General features: G+C 44.5%; 1 protein-coding gene across 7 annotated transcripts in view; it reads left to right on the top strand.

Moving 5' to 3' along the window:
• LOC147020373 (FERM domain-containing protein 4A-like) overlaps positions 1-23898 on the top strand; it is a 327216-nt gene that overhangs the window by 261744 nt on the left and 41574 nt on the right. For 6 of the 7 annotated variants that reach the window (XM_085895688.1, XM_085895684.1, XM_085895683.1 and 3 more), the window contains exons 16-20: positions 5561-5683; positions 19045-19143; positions 19813-19942; positions 20659-20727; positions 21782-22034. In XM_085895688.1, coding sequence (XP_085751814.1) covers positions 5561-5683; positions 19045-19143; positions 19813-19942; positions 20659-20727; positions 21782-22034 — 674 coding nt within the window. The remainder of the gene's footprint in view (positions 1-5560; positions 5684-19044; positions 19144-19812; positions 19943-20658; positions 20728-21781; positions 22035-23898) is intronic. The other variant, XM_085895687.1, reaches the window with a different exon arrangement.

Genomic DNA, 23898 nt, shown 5'->3' with positions numbered 1-23898 from the left:
GGGGGAATGAATGATGCAAGTAATGAATAATTTTGCATTTCTGAATTACAACAGATTGGTTTTTCAGTATTTGAATCATTTGCTCAAATACTGAATACACTTCAAATTAACCACAGTAGTACTTGATGTAAGTAACTTATTAATACTACGACATCTTTACCAGCCATAGGATTTCTTGCGGTCTTGTGGGGTGGTCAGGAAACGTTTTTTCCCAAGTCTTTCAAGAACCAACTGAGCAGACCTGACATTTGACTGCAGGTGATAAGCATTTGTAATTTGTTGAAGGTGCCATGATAACGAACATACTATTTGGGAAACACATCGTTGGATATTTAACGTCCACCAACTAATTCTGGCACATAGGACTCCCAGTTTAACGTGCAGTCCATCCGAGCGATGCACACACACGTTGATGAATCACCATGCATGCGAATGAGCAGGATGACACTTTATAGATGGGTCGAGATTCGAACACAGGCTGATTAGCTTGGACACGAGTGCACATACCTCTCCGCTATCCTCCCAGCTTGGTGTCAGATTCTCAGTAACTTTCTGCACAAATCTGTATTAAACATGGAAAACACGATGATCGTCTCAGCATGTCGTGCATCCATCTCTATTTTCAATCTTAGCTACCATTGATGTCGCTACCCACAATCAACCTGGAAAGCCTGGTGTTGGCTTGGTGGTTAGGGTGGCTAGCTTGGGATCTTAGGATCCTGAGTCTGAGCCCCGTTATCCACTCAATCAACACCGGGTGGGGTTGACTCAGCTGGTCATCCTTCCGAGGTTGGTGAAATGAGTACCAGTGTACCGGCAGAGGGGCACATCATCAGTGGCATAGTTGCGCACCAACAAAATGATAGCTACCTGGCAGCCAAGCTGCCATATGCAACAAGAAGAAGAAGAATCAACCTTGGGAGGAAAATCTCTTGTTAACTACAAATCATATTTGGTGGAACCGTTTTATTTACATTTAACTGGGAAATGAAATGTCCCAACAATAATGAAACCTCCACTACCCCCCACCCTTTTACCTGGACTACCTACCCATTTCCCCTGCAAATAATAATATCACAGTTCACCTTAAGGGCAAAATTCCAACAAAAATATATGACATATTATGATTGATATCAGTTCTCCCCACAGACATATTTCTCTTATTGAATCATGTCCTCCACCAAACTCTGTCTCTACCAGCATATAAAACTGTGACGGCCAAGCTGACTCACTCAGCACATGCTTTGTTCTCTGGACGCATGGGGGATATGAAAAACGAAGATTTGGTTTGATAAAGAAGACAGATGAACCAGACAAGAACAGCTCACTCTGACTCGTGTTATTGGAGTGGTGCACATGCCTGTACTGTACACACTTGTTTCATCCTTCAAAACAAAAAAAACTTATAGGAAAGGTTGGCAGCAACTCTTTTTGTACAGGCACTATTTTAACATAACCTTCCATCGCAACTTAACTTAATTAATTTCAGTCAACCATGAGGTGTGGACACTCATCACATGTTTACCCGAGGCAGATGACCGTTTCCCCGAATTCCATTAGTGAGCAAGCTGGGTTTTATTGAGAACTGGCAAATACAACCTGTCAATTCGCTGATTGGGATATTATAAGGGGAGTGGGGGGGGGGGGGTAAGAAGGAGGGGAGGGAAGGGTAAGGAGGGAGGGAGACCGAGGAGGGAGGGAGACCGTGGAGGAGTGGGGGAGTGAGGAGGGGCTGGGGAGCAAGGAAGGGTGGGGTAAGGGAAGGCAGTGTGAGAGGAGGGTTCGTTTCGAAATAACCACTATCCAGACACGTCCGGACATAACAACCATCTGGATATGTGCGGAGATAACCACCATCCAGATATGTGCAGAGATAATCACCATGCAAGCATAACTACTGTCCAGATACATCAAGGGAAGGCAGTGTGAGGGGAGGGTCCGTCTGGACATGACCACCTTCCGGACACGTCCAGAGATAACCTCTCCGGACGACACGTATACTAAAGGGGTATGGAGAAAGAGTGGGAGGAGAGGAGGGTGGAGGAGCGAGGACTTGGGGAGACCAAAGAGGGGTGGGGGAGTGAGAAGGGGGTGGGGGGTGAGGAGGGTCGGGAAGGGAAGGCAGTATGAAGAGATGGTCCATCAATAATAACCACCATCCAGACATGCAAAGAGATAACCACCGTCCTGACATAACCACCGTTAGGATACATGCAGAGATAACCACCATCCAATTACGTGCTGAGATGACCATCATCTGGATATAACCACTGTCCAGATACGTTCGGTGACGGATAGAGGGAGGGGAGGGGGGAGAGAGGAGTGGGGGGGGAGAGAGACAGAGGGAGGGGGAGAGAGATGGGAAGGGGGGGAGAAGGGATGAGAGGGAAGTGGAGGAGTGGGGATGTGGGAGGAGAGCGGAGTTGAGTAGGGGGAGTAGATGGGGAATTCCAGCAGATGGGACGTCCAGTTTATCGGCACACACATTCATGAATCAACCTGCATGTGAAACACCGGGATGACAGTTTATAGCTGGGTCGGGTTTCAAACCCAGGCTACACAGCTAAGAGTGAACTTGCGTACCTCTCGGCTATCCTGCCATGATGTTAAGGAAATGTTTCCTTTTTTTCTTTATATTCATCTATGCCAAAGTGACTGCAGAACAACGTGGAGACATCACAGGTGAGTGGTCCCTGAACATTGTTCAAGTCAATCGATATACAGTATTCATTGACAGTGCTACTATTATAGAGTGCTCACCAAGTGGCTTAAGCACTCCAACAAAACGGATGATAAGGAACGGCTCGATTAGCATGTGAACACATCCCGGAGATGCCCAAAATATCAAATATGTCTGAATTGGACAAATGAACACGTGTTTTTTTAGCAGTCGCAACTGCTAATTTAAATTCTGGAGCTTAAATTTTGTAATCTGGTTACTTTTATGAGATTTTTGAGGTTATGGCATGTGCGGAAATGAAATAAAGCTATTAATGCTTGTGTCTCCGGGTGTTTATAAGCATTGTAATGTACCCAGCGATGTGAAGCTATGATGAACAGGCATTCGATAATATGACTGAGGAAAGTGAAAAAAAAAATTTTATCCCCAAAAAATGGTTGCAGCCTGTTCCATGTCGAGGCATGGTTGAGCAGGCTTGTAAGAGGCAATGAAATGGTTGGCATCAGGAAGGGCATCTGGCCATATAAACATGCCTCAAAAAGGAAACGATGATAGAAAATTGTCATGGAGCCCGTGAGGCTAACCCCTGCCCTATCAGGGGAAAATGTTTGTGCGTGCGTGCTGGGTTTTATTGAGAATCAGTGGACTGGCATCAGATGTTTACCAACATCAAATGTTGTCTCCATTGCATTTGAACCAACAATACAAATGCATCTTTAGCTCTGCCACCTAAGGTGAAGGGAGTTATGTTTTCACCCCTTTCTGTCTGTTTGTTATCTTGCCAAAACGAAGTTTTTGCAAGATATGTTAGTCAGCTTGTATGTTTTTTTTTGGTTGTTTGTGTTTAATCACGTGTAAATAATTCTGCAGAGCACAGTTATCATTAGAAATTTTTGGAACTTCGCATATCAGAGGACTATAAAGGTCCCTTTCAGTGCACAAAATTTTGAAGGTCAAGGTCAAAGGTTAAGGTCACTTTGTTATAAATCAGGGGAGTCGACGAAACCCTTATTTCTTGAGTAATTTTGATCGGATCGTCTTCAATCTACATGGGAATATAGTTCATGGTCTGGCGCTCAGATGATTAATTTTTGGTGGCGATTGGCCTTGACCTTCATGGTTAGCGCCTAAGGTCAAACATATTTGACCCCAAGGTCAAATTTTCAAGTTTTAGGAACCATATCGTGTAGTACCTCAAATTGAACACCTCGATGAGTGCTTTCTCTATGTCAAGCTTGAGACATTATGACGCCATTTGGTGACGTTATGAGGCAGCTCATATTTTTCATGGTTACTCGAGAACGATTCTCATCGGAATCTCTCGTAGGCAGATATTCCTCAAGGAGTCGCTCCTGGTGGATAGCAGCTCTGTTCACCTCAGTGTGACCTTATAGAAGTCACACGTGGTCACCGTTTGGCAAGATACGGGTCACCCTGCGGGTGACATTGGTTTATTTGTTTGTTTGTTTGTCTGTCTCTCTGTTTGTGTGCAGGATATCTCAAAAAGTTGTGGACAGATTTGGTTGAAAGTTGGTGGACAGGTTTTTGTGTGACAAGGATGAATTGATTCAGTTTTGATGAACATCCGAATCCGGATCTGGATATGATAGTTATTTAATCTTTAAAGTGATTCTTCACCATTCCATTGAGAGATAGGGCCAAAAACGATATATATCACGATATTTCAAAAATGTATGGACGGATTGGGACAAAACGTGTTTGGACAGGTTGGGTGTGTGACCATGACAAATAGATTCAATTTTGGTGAAGATCCAAAACCGGATCTGACTATTAGAATTTTTAAGTGATTCTTCACCATTGAGAGATCGGGCCAAAAACGATATATAGCACGATATCTCAAAAATGTATTGGGCCCGATATTCTCGTGGATCAGGCATTACATGGCGGAGGTATGTGCTCTATCAATTGCCCTTCTAGTTAGTAGTGGTATTTCTGGTTCAAATTGTTGCCTCATAGTGACTCACATTAGTAGTTCTGTTTTAATTTACTTTTACCATTTACTGGGTATATTTTGTTCCTAAGAAATAGCCACATAGCATTTAGTGAATGACATTTGTTGATTAAAATGTGCCAAGAATTCTAATTGCTCATCAATGTTGAAGTCACTGTTTGTCATTTTCAATCCTATGATTCTGAGAAGCAAAGGATTCCAAAACAATAGCAAATGTATGTTTATTGTTCTCATGGATCTAAAGTTATGAATTTTAGAGTCCTTGATTGTCATCCTGGTTCGATGGATGTTTTTGGGGATTTGTTTTTTTTGAGCAGGTGTAATTGGTTGGCCCACATTGTGAGTATTCCTTTGATGATCATATAAATTGCAGTATTTTTCTTGAAACTTGTTATTGCTTGTTCAGTTTTTATTCTCATCCAGACTGTGCATGGATTTATAAGACCAGTGGAAATATTCTCGTGTCAGAGGCTTCTGGTAAACTTGCCACAGAAGTTTGTTTTTGTTGATCTTTTCTTATTATTCAGAAACTGAGGCTCGTGGAGGAGCAGAACGACGGGGGTGGGGGGGAGGGCAATAGATCAACACACAAAATTTGGCAAAGGGAAAGTTGTGGACCAACAATAAATTGATGCACGACAGCACAAGAAGCTGCATTGGAGGACAAGCGTGAGAACAAGGTATCAGTGGGAGTATTAAAGCTCAGTAGTGGAAATGGGAGAGACAAGTTGGTGGTGATTGACAGTAGACTTGAAATCCCATGGGGAAGAACTGGATAAAACAGAATCAGGAAGACAGTTTCACAAACCTTGTGTGCAAATATCTCATCAAAACAATTAAATGATGTGCAGCTTGCAACTTTTTGATCAGAAAAGACACATTTACACCTTACATGCTGCACCTTACAGGACCTTACAGGTGTCCTACCAAGAGAATATCCTCTGTCTGCTGGTGAGAAAACTCCTTTGGTTCGACGACGTATTGGTACATCTTTCAAGCTTGATGAACAAAAGCTGATGCTTCTTGGCGAGGTATATATCTATATATGAGTGTGCATGCATGTGTGCGTGTGCGTGACTCTGTTAATGCATATGTGCATATGACGAGATGTAGCATACTCTTTATGGAGTGTTAGTACTGTGCTGAAACAGTTTCTTGGCAAGAAGTATGCTGAGTGGTTTTACATTGTGTACCAGCAGTTATGGCAGGGATTTATAATTTGGCTAGGTTGCCCATGATGACCAGACTCATTGCAAAGAACATTGTGGGATATCTAACATCCACCAATTAATGCTGGAGGCTCATCGCTGGACTTGGTATTCCAACGCTGGTGGTGTGGTAAAGGAGATTGGCCATGTGCTCGTTAATGGTCGTTGGAGGATGATCAAGAACTGCAGGGTCTACCTTAGTGCTCAGTTCCTCAATACCGACCACAGGCTTGTTGTAGCAACTCTGAAGTTTCAGCTTAAATCCGGGAGAATGGTAACATCCCAGCCTCAGCTGGATGGTGGCAAGCTTAAAGATGAGAGGGTAGCTGAGGAGTTTGCGGAGAGCAGGTTGAGTGGGGATTTGGGGGGTCTGGGGGCTTTGGGGGATCCTGAAGCATTGTGGAGTGCCTTCAAGACCACCATCCTTGATGTAGCCGGTGGATGTGTTGGAACTCACCATAAGGCGAAGAAGAATTTTGTCTCTCAAGGGACACTGGATACCATTGACCTGAGTTGCAAGGCCAGGCTTAACAGCAGAGCTGAGCTGTTCAGGGAGTTGAGGTATAAAACTGTATGTGCACTGAGGGGTGGACAAAGAGGCCTATGTGCGAGGAATCTGTGAGGGGGTAGAGCAGCACCTGTTGTCAAGTGATTCTCATCTTGCTTACAGGGGAATTCACGCATTGTGTTCCTCCAAGCCCATCCCTCGGTATACTCCAGTTAAAGCAGAGGGTGGAGGGCTCTTGACAGAGGAGTCCGAAGTGATGGCCCGCTGGGCCGGTTACTGTGAGCAGCTGTGCCAGTCTGATCCACCAGCTGTCCAGTTGGATGTCAGGGGTGTTACTCTCCTGATTGCTGACCCTCCAATCAACTGTGGTCACCTTTATTTGTGGAAACACAGGCTGCGGCGAAGCGGTCGACATGGGCTAAATTTCCTGGGATCTGTGGCATCCATGATAAACTTCTCAAGGCTGGTGGATATGCTGTATTCATGTCATTGCATGCATTTTTGTGGTCTGCTTGAAACACGAGCATCATCCCAACTGACTGGAAGAGGGGCCTTGTTGTCCCTCTCTGGAAAGGGAAGGGTGATTGCCAAGACTGCAACAATTACCAAGGGGTGACGCTGCTCTCAGTGCCGGGCAGGGTCTTTGCTCGGATAATTATTGATCGGGTTCACCACCATCTGCTTGAGCACCAGCATCCAGAGCAGTCAGGCTTAAGACCAAAGAGGTCAACGATTTACCATATCTTTGCCTTTTGGGTCCTCACCAAACGCAGACAAGAGTTTTGGCAGGGGCTGCTTGCAGCCTATGTTGATCTCAGCAAAGCGTTTGATTCAGTGAAACGGGATGCCCTCTGGAGGATTCTTGGTCTTCATGGGGTGCCACCAAAACTTATCAATCTGATATCTGAGCTGCAATCTGGTACTGAGAGTGCTGTGAGATGTGGTGGTACCATCTCTGACTTATTTGCAGTTGTTACTGGAGTTCCTCAGGGGTGTGTACTGGCCCCCACACTATTCAGCACTTGTATGAACCAGATTCTGGGGTAGATGTCAGAGAGATCAAGCTGCGGTGCATCGTTTGGGAACATCAAGATCTCTGACCTTGATTTCACAGATGATGCAGTCATCTTTGCGGAGACTCTGGCTATCCTTTTAGGGGCCCTCAAGGTGCTGAATGAGGAGTCAGAGCCACTGCCATTACAGGTTTCCTGGGTCAAAACGAAGATCCAGGCTTTCAATGGCATCTTTGATGCTGTTATCCTGTCTGTACCTGTTTGTGGTAATGATGTTGAGGTCACGGAGAGATTCACTTTCCTTGGCAGTGATATTCCTATCTCTGCTGGCTGTAAGATAGAGGTCAACAGACGTCTGGGTCAGGTTGGGGAGTTATGGATTCACTGGATCATGTGGTATGGCACTCCCGGTACCTTTGCCGGAGGACGAGAGTCCAAGTCTTTGTCCTTGGTGCTTCCTGTCTTGCTCTATGGTTTAAAGACTTGGGCTCTGACCAGGGATCTGTGATGAAGACTTAATTCCTTTGGTACCAGGTCTCTTCGGAGAATCCTTGGCTATCGCTGGTCGGACTTTGTGTCCAATGAGCGGTTGCTGAGAGTTACTCAAATGAGACTTGTTACCTGCATAATCCGTGAGCGTCAACTGCGGCTGTATGGACATGTGGCTCATTTTCCTAACGCTGATCCTGCTCACCAGATTTTCTCAGTGAGGGAGTCTCATGACTGGAGGAGGCCGATGGGCCAACCACGTGCCTCATGGTTGTAGCAGGTTGATCAGCCTCTCAATTAGATGGGGATGGGTCAGGCATCTGCCTGGGGGATGGCCAGAAGGAGGCCCCTGGAGTACTTGTGGAGAGTGGATGCAGTGACATGCTGCTCCAGTGCATGCTCCCATACCAGACCTGACAGTCAAGTTCGCTCATCTCTTTGGCACACCGGCATGAGCCGACACAATGGTAACATGTAACAAAGTGTGACGTGTATCACAGACAGCCCGTGCAGGGACTGATCTAAGGATCTCACCAAACCGTCGGATCAATCGGAGCGACAGGCGGGGTGCACAAAGGGCAGGGACTTGATCAATGTGAGCTGATGACTCGTGCTTACTGGGAATTTTTCATTTGTGGGACACTGTCTCAAGCCCCAGTCCTCATTACAGACAGGGCTCAGTGATTTACCCAAGCCTATCGGCCAAGATCAAGGTACACCCTGGCCTATCCAGTGTAGCACGCATGCAGCCCCTGATATCAAATGGCATCACAGAACTGTTATTGCTCCATTTTGCACGGCTTGCAGCTGCTCGCCCCTCGAAGAAATGAGTCCGCCAGCCACATCAGGCCATAGTCCGGGTCGCACAACTAGTTAGCAGATCGGAGTCTCACTCCTGGTGTTTTCCATTAGCAAGCACCAAGCGGCTTGCTTCATTCAAAGTGCTGAAGCAAGCATTCCAACGGAAAGGAGTGCTCGGTACCACATAACAACATGGCTGCTTCCATGTAAACAATGCTATTGTGGTACTCGAACAAATGCTGACCGCGCCGTCATTTTCAGTTTTACTCGATCATCTTGACAGTAACTTCCCCAAACTAATTTGTTGTGTTAGTGGCTATAGAGAGTACTATAGGAAGAGTAAAATAAAGAGAACTAAATAGGTAGTTTGAAGGGGGAGCCTCCTGCCAAGCCAATCTATGGACCTTCTTCCAGTGTGCATTTTCAGGAGTGGCTGGAGGGGTTTCGCATATTTATAGATTTTAAGGAATTAGGATGAAAACTTGATGTAATAATAAAAGTATGCACTGCATATTTCAATATTGTACTTTGTGACAGTAGGATTGAAGAAATAGTCAACAATCATTTTAAATCAAACGACGGTGGCCATTTTGCGTACATAATTGGGTGCCTTATGTTGTCAAGTGGCTTCCGTACCCCTCGCCAAGCACCTCCCTTGATTGCTTGCTCCATTTGTAAGTGGTTTTCAAAGCGCTTGATATGGAACAGCTGACTTGGCAAGCGAAAGCAAGCCTCTTGCTAACGGAACACATCCCAAGGCAGATCTGTCCGCACACTGCAATCCATCTTAGGTCCACTGCATGGTAAAGGCGTTAAGACTATAAGTCCAACCCGACCTCAAAGACCCTGTTGCCAACGGGTTTTTTGGACGTAGCCATCGGCTGCAATGGACGTAGCCATAAGCTGCAAAGTTCATCACCACTTTGATCAGATTGATTTTTTATAAAGCCATCGGAGGAAAAAAAGGAGACTGGTAACAAAACTACTTTGCAGGTTTTTTTTATTTATAATAATTGATTATTTATAGCCAGGCAATATAATTATTGATAGCTTATACAAGTGACTTCACGAAATGATGGCAAAGTAAATCCTTTTTACACTTTCTGAGCAATTGTACCTGTTCCTTTAAAAACCCTTTCATTTACTTTCTCCATCGAGTTTTCCATCTGCCGCCATTCCGCCCTCACGATTAATGGTGATTGAATTTTCTTTAGATGTACCAAGTCTATCCACAATAATTAGACCAAAGTTAATTTCAATCACACAACTCCTACAAGTACCAGCATGTGTTCTTTGTAAGAAGTGCACAATTCCACATACGGCAGAATTGAAATTCTTCCCTTTGAGGTTATTGTATTCCTCCATGAAGGATGAATATTCTTGCATGTACATCAAACACAGTGCATCAAAAAAATGTCATTTTTCTTTCCCTTTTCTTGCAGTGACAAGAAATTGTTTGATATGCCGGTCATTCAAACTCCTCAAAGTGGTGGGGATGCTCTTAACATAACCTTGTGCATCTCGTTAATCTCCAGCGAAAGACCTTGCGTGCTGTTCTCTTTTATCGCCTGGGATTGTTGAACAACCGATTCATCACTGCAAAGGTTACCGTGATGCCGACATGCAGGCCAGGGTATAATGTCAATCCAATGGCACTGAAATGTTCAACCTCAGGCGTTGTCATTAAAATAACCTAGCATCATTTTTTGTGGCATTATCCACAAGCAATGTTTGTTACTTTCGTCCTTGGGTAACAGGCTTCCACTTTTAAGCGAATTAAGGCTTTTTGTCCTCTGAATTTTTTATTTTATTTTATTGAAATTCGCCATAAACAAGCCTGAGAGCCATGAAATGTGAAGGGCTATAGAGAAAAGTAAGAAGAGGAAAAACTGGCAAAACCTTCACCGAGTCCTGAAACAAAGAAGCCTCTTCACAGGATTACTGTGCAAGAGTGGGTAACTCGGCCAGGTGGAAAACTAAATTTTATTACCTCCATTGGGTTTTTTTAGAAGACACCATCTCCATACTGGATGGCTGTTGGCTCCCGAAGGGAGCTCATCCACCCTTTGTCAGGTATTTTTTTTTTGTTTGTTTGTTTTTTAGTCCTGGCAGGGTGTCACAGTCATGTGGAATGTGTGGCATGTGGCAGGTAACGACTGGATTGCATGTTTCCACTGGCTCTCCCAAAAGACTGATCTGATTGTCTAATAATGATTTTCTAAATAATACTCAGAATTGGTTGGCATTATTATTTATAAGCAAATACAACCCGTCGCTTCGCTGAAGGTGATATAAAGGGGGAGAAGGAGAGGAGAGAGAGAAAGGGGGAGAAGGAGAGAGAGGAGGGAGAGGAGAGAGAGAAGGGAGGAGGGGAGAGAGAGGAGGGAGGGAGAAGAGAAAGAGAGAGAGAGAGAGAGAGAGAGAGAGAGAGAGAGAGAGAGAGAGAGAGAGAGAGAGAGAGAGGAGGGAGGGGATTGAGAGGAGGGAGGGGATTGAGAGGAGGGAGGGAGGGGATTGAGAGGAGGGAGGAAGGAGAGAGGGAGAGGAGGCAGGAAGTGGAGAGAGGAGAAAGGGGAGAGATAGAGAGAGGAGGGAGGGGCGAGAGAGAGGCGGGAGCGGTGAGAAAGGAGAGAGGGCAAAGAGAGAGGAGGTTGGAAGGGGAGAGAGAGAGGAGGGAGGAAGGGGATTGAGAGGAGGGAGGAAGAGGATTGAGAGGAGGGAGGAAGGGGATTGAGAGGAGGGAGGAAGGGGATTGAGAGGAGGGAGGAGGAGAGCGAGAGGAGGGAGGAGGAGAGGGAGAGGAGGGAGGAGGGGAGCGAGAGGAGGGGGGAAGGGGAGAGAGAGGAGGAAGTGGAGAGAGGACAACGGAGGAGAGAGAGAAAGGAGGGAGGAGCAAGAAAGAGGAGGGAGGGGCGAGAGAGAGGAGGGAGGGCGAGAGAGAGGAGGGAGCGGTGAGAGAGGAGGGTGTGGTGAGAGAGGAGGGAGGGAAAGAGGAGGGAGGGAAAGAGGAGGGAGGGAAAGAGGAGGGAGGGAAAGAGAAGGGAGAGGAGAGGAGAGAGGGAGGAAGGGGAGAGAGAGGAGGGAGGAGGGGAGAGAGAGGAGGAAGGAGGGGAGCGAGAAGAGGGAGGAAGGGGGAGGGGAAAGAGAAGGGAGGGAGGGGTGAGAAGGAGAGAGGAAGGGAGGAAGAGAATATGCTTTGAAGGGGGAAAGAGTGAGGAAAGGGGAGGGGGGAGTGATGCCTCACCAAATGTTGCTGGAGGAAATAGGAACATATTGCAAATGTTGCCAAATATTGCAGGAGGGGGTGTGTGTGTTTGAGAGAGAGAGAGAGAGAGAGAGAGAGAGAGAGAGAGAGAGAGAGAGAGAGAGAGAGAGAGAGAGAGAGAGAGAGAGAGACAGACAGACAGACAGACAGACAGACAGACAGACAGACAGACAGACAGACAGACACAGACCTGTGGACAGACAGTGAGTAGTTGTGGGAGGGGGGGGGAGGAAAAAAAAAAGATAGAAAGGTGAAGGGTCGAGGTGGGATTTGCACAGAGAATGATATATTGTGCTTAATGACCAAACACACACACAAAAAAAAAACTTATGCCAGAACAGCTGTACACAAAACGACCCAACAGAGTAGGTAAAGTAATCCACTGCACGTCTGCAAAATCTCTGATATTCCAATTCCAGAAAATTTGTGGGAACATGAACCAAAAGCAATCACTGAAAACATGGAAGTGCCGACCGCTCACATACGAATTAATGATGCCATCTCACATGAACATCGAAAACAAAGTGTTGTGACCAGATATCATACTTAGGTACAAAAAAAGAGAAGGCATTGCTAATTGAGGTGTTAATACCAGTGATTTTGGACTAAACGATGCAGAAATCAAGAAAATGACCAAACACCAAGACCTCAAGAATGAAGTGAGAAGATCCTGGAAGCTGAAGAATGCCAAAATTGTACCAGTGATAGTTGGATCAACAGGAATGATGACGAAGAGCCTCACAGAGATATGAAAAACCATCCCTGGGAATATTACTACAAACAAAACACATTTGGAAGCTGTCCGGGGCTCAGCGACGATCCTGAAGAGAACCCTCGGCACAACACTGAGAACAGAAAACTTCACAGCTTGGTCCATGAATCGTGACCTGTTACCGAAATGAAGATGGATACTTTGAGCCTGCCCTGGGAGGACTCCATTTCACATTCTGAAACCCACATATGTCGATTCCAATCAACGCACATGCAAACGAACACGAACACACGCACATGCACACACATGCATACTTTGATATCTGGAGCTTGAGCATATAAAACCCTTGCTCTCTTCCTGGCAAAGGTCTGCCTGTGTGCATGCATGTTCATACATGCAGCGTCCTTTGCACCACACCAGTTGGCTCACTCCAAATCTGATTCATGCATGCTCGTCCCCTAAAAAGAGAGGGAAGGTTGTGGAGCAGGGTGAGGGGTGGGAGAGAGATAGAGGGATGGAAGAGGAAAGTTGTGAGATGGGGGGTTGGAGAGAGAGGGAGAAGTGGGGATTGGAAAGAGGAATAGGGGTGGGATAGAGGAGGTAGGGTTGGGAGGGAGAGAGAGGGGTGGGATAGGGGGTGAGAGAGGCTAATGGGTGAGAGGGGGGAGGAGGAAAGAGGGGGAGGGGGGAAAGAGGGAGAATGGTGAGGAAGTGAGAGGTGTGAGGGACGGAGAGGTGTGAGGGACGGAGAGGGGTGAGGGATTCCAGCAGATGTGACAGCCAGTTTAACATCCATCCAAGAGACGGTACACACACTGACGAATCACCCTGCCTGTGAAACACTGGAATGACAGTTTATAGCTGGGTCAGGATTCAAATCCAGGCTCCACAGAGCAAGCATGTGTACCTCTCGGTTTTCCTGCTGTGATATGGCAATTCATTATTTCATAACTAAAAACATTTTTCACTCATTGTGATCAAATAATTTATTTTGCCTTCCTACCTCCGGAATAGAACCGCGGTATCGCCACTGAAACTTAATCACATGCCAAGCAGCTTCACCAAACAAAACAGTTGGAGAAACTTTTAAAAATGAACCGTTTAATTTTCTTTTGTATTTATTTATGCCGAAATGATGGGTTGTAAAATGGAAAAAACACACAAAAAGGGGAAACGTCATGAAAAATAAAATTTCACATTTTCAGTGAGGCAGCCTCTGCCTGTTGCTCCGCAGAACAACACATGGCTAAGAATGCAGGCGAGTGATCCCTGAACTTTGTTCAAGTCAATCGACATACAGTATTCAGTGACGGTGCGAATATTGTAGAGTCCTCGCCAAGTGGCTTAAGCACTCCAATGAAACGTTTGACAAGAAACGGCTCGCTTGGCACGCGCTCAGCAATCACCGAACCATCATATTAAACATACACCTCCCAGGGACGCCTGAAATGTCAAATATGTCTGAATTGGACAAATCACCACTTTTCTCGGAGACGAAACGGCTTGCACGTTTGATTCTGGAGCTTAAATTTTGTAATTCTGCTTAGTTTAAGAGATTCTCGCGGTGATTGAACGTGCAGAAATGAAATAAAGCAAAGAAAACTGTCGTCTTTGGGTGTTTATAAGCATTGCAATGTACCCAGCAATTCGTAGCTATGATGAACAGGCATTCAATAATATGAGTGAGGAAAGAGAAGAAAAAAAACACATATCGTTTTGAAATCGTTGGGGCCTGTTCCAAGTTAAGGCATGATGGAGCAGGCCAAAAAACTTGGCAGCATCATACCCCAGAGAGGTTACCTAGGATACGCCTTTAGACGGCATCGAGAGCAGTGACCAAAGATGCACCTGATAAAGGATATAATTCAATAAGGCCATTAATTATCTTCAAAAGTGGTCTTTAAATAAACCCAAACATCCAATTTTTATTCATGCACCTCCTTGGAGTTTCCTTAGTATACATGCAAATTTTCAGGCTGCTCGGTTTTATGGTTTTGGAGTTATGGAGGACACACACACACACACACACACACACACACACACACACACACACACACGCGCACACACACACACACACACACACACACACACACACACACACACACACACACACACACACACACTCTGACATTTATTAGAACTAGAGCATGCCCGTAGATGCGTGGCCGTACGTGCAAACCCGCCCCCCCCCTCAAAAAAAAAACTCAAACCGAGTGCCAGAAACAACAACCACACAAGCCGTTCCTTCGCTTTCACGTGCCTGTACATGCGTGGCTGTACGTGCAATATATATATATATATATATATATATATATATATATATATATATATATATATATATATATATATATATATATATATATATATATATATATATATATACTTTAAAACCGCTTGCCAGAAACAACCACACAGGCCGTTCCTTCGCTCTCGCGTGGCTGTACGTGCGTGGCCGTACATACAAAAAAAAAACTTTCAAACCGCGTGCCAGAAACAACAACCACACAGGCCGTCCCTTCGCTCTCGCGTGCCCATATGTGTGTGGCCGTACATGCAAAAAAAAAACTTTCAAACAACCACCCAGGCCATTCCTTCGCTCTCATAAACGACGACTGGATTGGGGCATTGTGTTTATCTATAAATGAGGATAAGAAATCAAGAAATTATTAGAATACAGTAAGTCATCACTATCCAAAAGTAGTGCGTGCCCGTATGGAATGTTCACATCATTCCACGAATTATCGTTTGCATTGAAGTAACAACTGCTGTGATACTTACACACAGAGTTAATTAAAATCAAGTTTACCTCCCTGTCTTTGCTTGCCATGACATTCGCTGCCATTTACCAATTGGAACTCCTACCCCACGGTAACTAAGGCACCGATCGATCCCCATCGTAACCAGCACGGCACGTGACGTCATCGTCGGCCGGCCGTGCACCGGCTGACGCAGCCACGCCCACGCAGCAACGTGTCCTGTGATTGGTAACTAAATGGCGCATCGGCCACGCCTACACAGCACGTGTCCTGTCATTGGTTGGTAAATAAATGGCCATAACTTGGGAATCACTTGTCCGATTAATATCAAATCTTGAAAAGGCAAATCCTCAGGTCCCCAGCAATATAGCTGGCAAGTTTCAATTAGATCGGACCAGTGGTTGTCGGGAAACAGCGGTCACAGACACACACACACACACACACACAAACACACACACACACATTGCTGGAATTATAGATTGATGAAATGAGGTCAATGAGATGACAAATGAAGGGGTTGAATGCAGACTGCAGAGCAATGAGTCAGGAAACCCGTCGTTGTGAATCGTTTTTACCACCAAATCGAGATGTATTTCGTTGGCAAGCGTGTTGAGTGGAGCTGAATTCCTTAACACTTCCAAACCCAGGTCGAAAAAACAGTTAAAACCAGTACACATTTTCAACTGGTCTCTATTGGTTCTAATTGGTCTTTAACTGGTCTCTATTGGTTTCAACTGGTACCAGTTAAATTCAGTCAGAATTCCAATTTCCCAGTTGAAAAAACCAGTAGCTCATATTTGTACCAGTTAAAGTCTTACTGGTTCCAGTTGATACCAGTTGCAATGTACTGGTCCCAGTTGATACCAGTTGCAATGTACTGGTCTCCCAGTTGATACCAGTTACAATGTACTGGTCCCAGTTGATACCAGTTATTAAATACAATTGTATTTCAACTGGTAATATATCACTCTATTCCAATTTCCATATTAAAACCAGTAAGAAACCAACTGGCTTTACTGGTACCAGTTGGCTACTGGTTTTCAACTGGTACCAGTTGACCAGTAAGCTACTGGTCTTTACTGGTTTTTTGACCTGGGAAGGCCACAGCGTTTTGACAATTGGAAACAAAAAGAAGTTGTGCACTTCTTTTGATAAATTATTTTTGGAACAATTTTTCTTCAATAAATAAATAATAATAAACATCGCTTCCATGTGCATTGTACACACCTTTATCTTGTTAGCACCTCTTCATAAGCAACATCGCTGAGGAAACGGTGCTTCTTCTTTGTTTCCTCGTCCAGGGCAAGAATACGGAGGCTTTTAATGGCCAATTATTCAATTAGCGCCAACGTATTTTGCCTTTTCGCAAGGAAAAACACGAAGAGGAGAGGAGAGGAGAGAAAAAACCCGGAATGGCGAACGCGGCTGAGTTTCTCTTCACCATCGACCATGGTTCCGCAGCAACGCTTCCTGTCATTGGTTGATATAAAATGGCCGCAGCAACGTGTCTTGCCATTGGTTGGTAAATAAATGGCCATAACTTGGGAAGCACTTGTCCGATTAATATCAAACCTTGAAAAGGCACATCCTCAGGTCCCCATACCAGCAATATATCTGGCAAGTTTCAATTAGATCGGACCAGCGCTTGTCGAGAAACAGCGGTCACAGACACACGCAGACACACACACACACACAGAGATTGCTGGAATTATAAATAGATGTATAACATTTCGAGGGATGTGGAGAGGGATATAGAGGGATCAAGAGATGTAGGAGAAGGTGCTGTTCTGTATTCAGAGGGGGTGGAGCGAGGATAGGGCAGAGAGAGAGAGGGGAAGTGGGAGGGGAGTTCGCAGAGAGAAAATGTTATGCTTTATGAATAACACACACTCACACACACACACACACACACACACACACACACACACACTTATTAGTTTTGACTCCACTCGGGATTGAAACACAATTGGTTGCTGCAGAGGTGAAAGTTCTATTTTTCTTTGTTTCTTTCTGCTGCTCTCATGACGGTAGCAATTTTCAACATTACGAGGTGGTTTATAGCAATTTAAGATTTCAAAAAATTCCTTTTATGTTTGCAGAGGTGTGGAGATTATTTAATTTTTTCCAATGTTTCTTCATTGTCTGCTGACATGTTTTATGTAATGCAAACTCCATTGTACTTTGCGTGTAATTATATTCTATGAAATGTGTATTGGATGGGTGTTCATCATTACTAAACCAGAGCCATGGCTGCAGATTCAGTGTTTTTGCACATTACGACAGAAGTTTGGTATTCTGCACAGGTAGCGGCTCACAAAAGGCTGAATATCAAAAGGCACTGTGGGATATTTAACGTCCACCAGCATATGATAGCAGATGGAACACGACCTAAACAACCTTCTGAAAAACAGGCAAACTTGTTGTAGCAATGCCCTGCTTGTGAAGTACCACGATAACAGTATATAGTCAGGATGAGAATGAAATCCAGACGAGGAAGCTCACAGGAGAGTACACTACCAGTGAGCTGTCCTTTCAGCTCCTTTGATTAATGTGAGAACACACCTTCACCTGGTTGTGTCAAAGGAAAGATGATTTCAACCATTATTTTTCAGTTCATTTGTATGCCGCATGTGGCGGTGTGTAGCATCTACTTTGTAAATGAGACCTTTGGATATTTACCGTCCAGCAACTAATGCCAGCAGACGGGACACCCATATCAACGTCCATCTGAGAGACGGCACATACGTTGATGCTTCCCACTGCCTGCAAAACACCATGCTGACAGTTTCTAGCTGGTCCAAGATTCAAACCCAAGCGAGAAAGCTCAGAGGTGAGGGCACGTACCTCAAGGCTATCCTGCCAACCCAAATTATTTGCAGTACGGTTTTTATTAAAATCAAATGGAGTGCATACTTGTGTACTGTGCACTCACTAAAGCATTGTGCCTCTCGCTGCGGAAGGTTGAAATTGCGGCAAATCTATAATTACAAGTTATAACTTCAACAACTATAGCAGCTGCTTTCTCGAAGAAAGTCATTAATTAAACGTTGATTCAAAAGCCAAAGTGTTTCAGGCAAAAAGCCAAGCTCAATACCAACAGCAAAAGGGGAAATTCATTTAACATTTGATTGTGGATAAGGCACCAGGCATGTTAATGAGTGATTTATTTTGTTAATACAAATAGATTTTGCCATTTCAATAACCAATACTCAAACGCCCAACACATATGAAGGCACAAGTCCAAAACAACTTCGTTTCAGAGATGGCAAAGTAATTTTACAGAGTGTTACATTTACATAACACAGACATGATTGTGTTTATTTTGTTTGAGTGAAAGGGAATACAAAAATTGTAGCTTGGGCCACTGCAGTCAGATGTGTATCTGTATGATTGATTTTCATGCAGAGGGTATACTTGTCATTGGTGAAAGCACGGTTACCTTTTTCTCACATAGATCACCGTCAAAAGGGCCATAGAAAGTAAGTATTGTAACATGTGGACAAAACTGTCAGTCAAGCATCTCCCAGACTTAAACCCATGAGAGGCCTCCACCAACTGGCAGAAAACACAGGTTGCTATAAATAAATTAAAAACATTTCAGGATGAAGGTCCTGATGCTTTTTCATCACATTTTCACCAGGAGGCAGAGCTGGAACGTCTGGAGCGAGACTTTGCCATTCAATCCCAAATCACAGAAGCTGCCAAGAGGCTTGCAAGTGACTGCAGCATCGGCAAGAAGGTAATGGGACGGGCGTTGGAATGTTGTTTCCAACTCGCAGCGTATCCAAAAATATCTCGCAATCATCTGTCTCAACTCTCCTCCCCTCATGCCATTTCCGCACAATTAGTCTTTTGTCAATTTATTAATCTTTAACTACAGTGATGGCTTCACACAGCTCATAATTCCGCTGAATCATTAATATGAAATGTTTATTGCATTAAAAAATGTAAATGCCTCGAGCTATTTTGTGATGTGATTTACAGACAATTATTAAGCTCATGCTTGTATTTTCTGCTATGTCATCACTTACTGCAATCAAGCTGCTTGGGATTTATTGTAAATGTAAACTCTTCAGCACAACACTCTGCTTTTGCAATCAAACTGCCTTCCATACTCACATGGCAAACCGTGCGATCGTCCATATTGCTTGATGGTTGCTTCATTAAATTCTCTCTTCCCTCCCTTATTTTCCCTGTAATTTTCTTAATTGGTTGAATATTTGCAGGCAGATTGATTTCCTTGAACTGCAGTCAGTAAATAGACTTTCTAAGTCCTGGAATAAGTTTATGGTTTTGGAGGATGGCAGGTGTCAGGCTGAAGATTTCTCTCTGTCTTTGTGGTGAATGGGGTGGAATGTTATTCGCTCAACGACTGTGATTACCTTGCAATTTCATGACGACCCAACAGGTTAGAAAACAGCGAAAAACATCCTACCTCAATGCCCTCAAGAAGCTGCAAGACATTGAGGGTGCCATTAATGCCTACCGCCTTCGTGCTGGCCAGGAACCCACAAAAAGAACTTCACACATGTGTGACGGTGAGTCTGGAGACTTTTTTTTTGTTTTTGCTTCACCCTCACTGAGTAATGGCTTCTGGGTGAAGAAATGGACCATACATACATTATAAAGGGCAAAAGTGGGGTTTGGGGTGGGGTTGACAGGTGAATTGAAAACAAGTAAATTGAGAATTACATGAAGAGGGGGGAAGAAGGAAATGGAAAGTGGAGAAGAGGGGCAGATAAGGGAAAGGAAGTTGTACGTTTATTGTATTAAGATCAAGAGAGGGAAGGGAATTGTATGAGATAAACAGGAAGGAGGTGTGGCTGTGGGGGAGGGGAGGGAAGGGGGAAATGTGTGGAAAATCTTTCACCATCATAGCATATCTATTATGTCGATGGCCCTCAAGCTTAATGAGAATTTTCCACGAAGGAACAAGATGAATGATTTTAGCTGCAACTTCCACACTACCATCACTGTCGGCCACCAATAGATCACTCAAGTTTGCTGACTATTCTTAAGGATGACAACACAACTGTTAACACATTGTGTAACCTAACAAGTACCAGAGAGAGAGAGAGAGAGAGAGAGAGAGGGAGAGAGTTTGAACAACAATCGCAACCACAAAAAAGGAACAACAAAACAGCTCCTTCAAACCAGCAGTTATACAAAACTATGATGACCGTTTTGAATTTTTTTTTTTTTTGATGAGAGGTAAAGATACATCCAAAGTGAGTTATCTCTGCATGTGTTGCAGATGAAAATTTCCACTCTGACGTGCAGTCAGACGGCAGCTCACTGGCAGAGGCCACCGTGCTGGACGATGGTACGGCTTCACAGTATCATGGCTGAAGGGGAAAAAAAATCATCGCACCTTCATCATGCAATTTTAACGTATAATTCCGTGAGCACAAAAATATTTTAAAACATCATCATGTGAAACACTTGTGCGTAAATTTGCTGCTTCCAAAACGAAGCAAACTGGAACGGCACTCGTTGTAGCGCATACCTCCACCAGGCTGAACAGTTTACGTTTTGTATCCCACCGAGAGGCCGAATCTGCATCCAGACCTTAACCAAAATCGAATCGGCTTGTTCTTCTCACCTACCCAACTCATCCACCTCGTTTTCTCATAATCCATCCACAACGTTTTGAAATGTTGTGGTGAAGAATCACTTTAAAATTAAATAATTCTCGTATCCAGATATGGATTCGGATCTTCACCAAAATCGAATTAATTCATATACTTGTCACACACCTAACCTGTCCACCAAATTTTGTCCGAATCCATCCACTACTTTTTTGAGATATTCTGTACACAGACACACAGCTCAGTAATTATTATGGGCCATTATAAACAAACGGTTTTGTGTTTCACTTGACTTTGCCACCAAAAGTAAACTAAGCCCACTTTGTAAATTATCAGGAAAAAAGAAGTAAATAAATAACTACAATAAAAATAACAGGAAAAAAAGTATTAAAATGATTCTCAGCCTGAGTGGGGTTAAACCACAACCATGTGGCATTATGGACATCCACTGGAGGAAATAAGCTGAACAGCTATCTTGGTACCAGAACGCTCAGCTCTTGCCCCAATTGTAACTAAGTTGAACAGGATTGAAAAAAACACCCTTACATGTTTCATTATTGACTCCATTACTGATTGAACATGTAATTTGTTGGACTATACTCGTAAATATCAGGGTTTTATTTTTAAAATGTTTGATTGACAAGCCAAGATAACTTTTCCTGCATGTGGTGCTTCTGCATTTGATGACACTTAAACCAGGAGCACCAACAAAGTTTAACCTTATGGGATGTGAAGGAGGAATTAAATAAATAAGTACTTTTGCAAAACCACTTCATTTTTCGTCCACAGAGGATTCTCCACGCAGTAGCCTTTTGTCATCACTTCTCAGCCCACAACGTCTAATGCCACCTACTTCGATCCTACGGCCATGCCCCCCACGCTCACTTGAAGGCCTGAGACGCCTTCGCTCACTTCGAGGAGATCCGCGTGAAGCTATGGCTGCCGGGGCATCTGCATCGAGAGGCCGTAACTGGGCCGATGTGGCACTAGATGAGGCGTTCGATCAACCACACAAGGTTGTGCTGTGGCATGCGTTGTCCAGGTAAGAAACAAGCAGGCTTCAGTCTGATTGAGAATAATGAGCCAATAAGTTGATTAAACAATTCCAGATAAATCTTTATTAATCATAAAAGTAATTCTGAAGTTGTGTTCACACATAATCCAAAGTGATGAGTCCATACTATTTCCCACCAATCACACTCCTTTATAACATTTTGGTGTTCATATATGCCTGGTGTTGGCTTAATGGTGAGGGTGGCAGGCTTGGGATCTGAGGGGATCTGAGGGATCCTAGGGTCCTGAGTTCAAATCGTGCGGCTGTTGAATTAATACCAGGTGGGGTTGACTCAGCTTGTCATCCTTCTGAGGTTGGCAAAGTGAGTACCAGCTTGCCGGGATGTTTGAGCTATTTGAGTATCCTGACCTGTGCAGGATTGTGTGCAACAGTCCAGGAGACTTATTGGCAGCACTAATGCTCTGTACAGAGTATTATCCCAATGGATGGATGGTGTTCACATGAAAATACTTAATATTGCCATGTGGCAGGTTGTGGACAAGTTGAAGCCATTGTGTCACAATGTGTCACAAATAATTCATTTTTTTTTTCACTCTTCGAAGTACAGCTTACTGTTGCAGGGGTCGGGTGAGAAGACCACTAGGTTGGGGAAGCTATGTCGATTCCTACCAGACTCCCCGGAATTGTAGGCTCTTGCACACTGATAATTCCATGACGCGTCGGGTCGCTTAACCGACCGTGGACGCCAACAACTCAACCGCGTGACCTAGGGTCCTCCCGTCTATTGGTTAATCAGGTAACTTCATTAATCACGTGGTTTAATTACCGGGGAACATGCCCTCGGTATGCCTTGTCCGGACCAGATCACTCTACCGGACCAGATCACTTTTCCAGATCGGATGCAGCCGAGCGACACTGCCAAGGACGTACCAGCTGAAAGGAACGGATCGTTGGGAATAAAATCCTGGCTAAAGTAGGATTCAGACCATGCTAGATCAATGGAAGAAAAGACAAAAACGAGCAGTGAACATTCCTCATAATAATAATTTATTTACAAGCAGGCAAGGGAAGATATGTGGCACAGTGAAGATTTATTGTTGTGTGTAATGCAGGGATAGAAAGAAGCGTCGTGCGAAAATAAACAGGCAATTTAGAAAAGGGGATACAGAGCAGACTTAACACGAAAATAATAATAATGTTGCGAATTCGCGCCCGCCTGCATGCGATCGGCCACGTGACTCGAATCGTGGCACGTCGCCCACCGGACGGACAGTTCTGTCGTGACCCTCTCGGACTAACGCCGGGAGCTAGTCACGGGTGGGCCTTTCGGCCTCACCACGATCGTGCCAATTGGCCACCCGCGTGGGATAGGCTTGTTTGCCAAACTCGACCTACCTAAGTACCCACGTGGATGGTAAACCGGGCGATTGCACCTCGCCGCAGGTCGACTGCGGACACGGGCCGCTTAAGCGGTCCGTTCCGTGCTCTCGGGATAACCGAGTGGTGTTATCGTCGGCCTCGACGGTTCCGATTAATTATCGGGTGTATTAAGCCCACTACAAACCCTTTACGTGAAGCAAGATGGAGATTCAAACGAAGGAAAGGACGCAGCGAAACGGGGAACAATTCAACATAATGCACTTTATTTATGCGACACACAAAGAGCACACATATATCAATTTAAAACAAAAACAACAATGGAGAGCTACGACCGAATACGCGAAAATATGGCAACACTTATACAGTTTTACTTTACAAGACACGGCGCCACAAAATCCAGACAAAAAAAAACAAAAGAAAAGGCCACCCTCAAAAACAAGGGGGCAGACGGGGCCCGTGAGCCTTTATAGCGTGGGACTTGGCAGACCGAACGAGTCCCACGAGACCGATG

Source organism: Eptatretus burgeri, chromosome 9 (assembly GCF_056783735.1).
Source record: "Eptatretus burgeri isolate ZD-2024b chromosome 9, Ebu_testis_v1, whole genome shotgun sequence".
Taxonomy (NCBI): Eukaryota; Metazoa; Chordata; class Myxini; order Myxiniformes; family Myxinidae; genus Eptatretus; species Eptatretus burgeri.
Note: the sequence above shows the minus strand (reverse complement) of the source record. Positions and strands in the feature narration are given on the sequence as shown.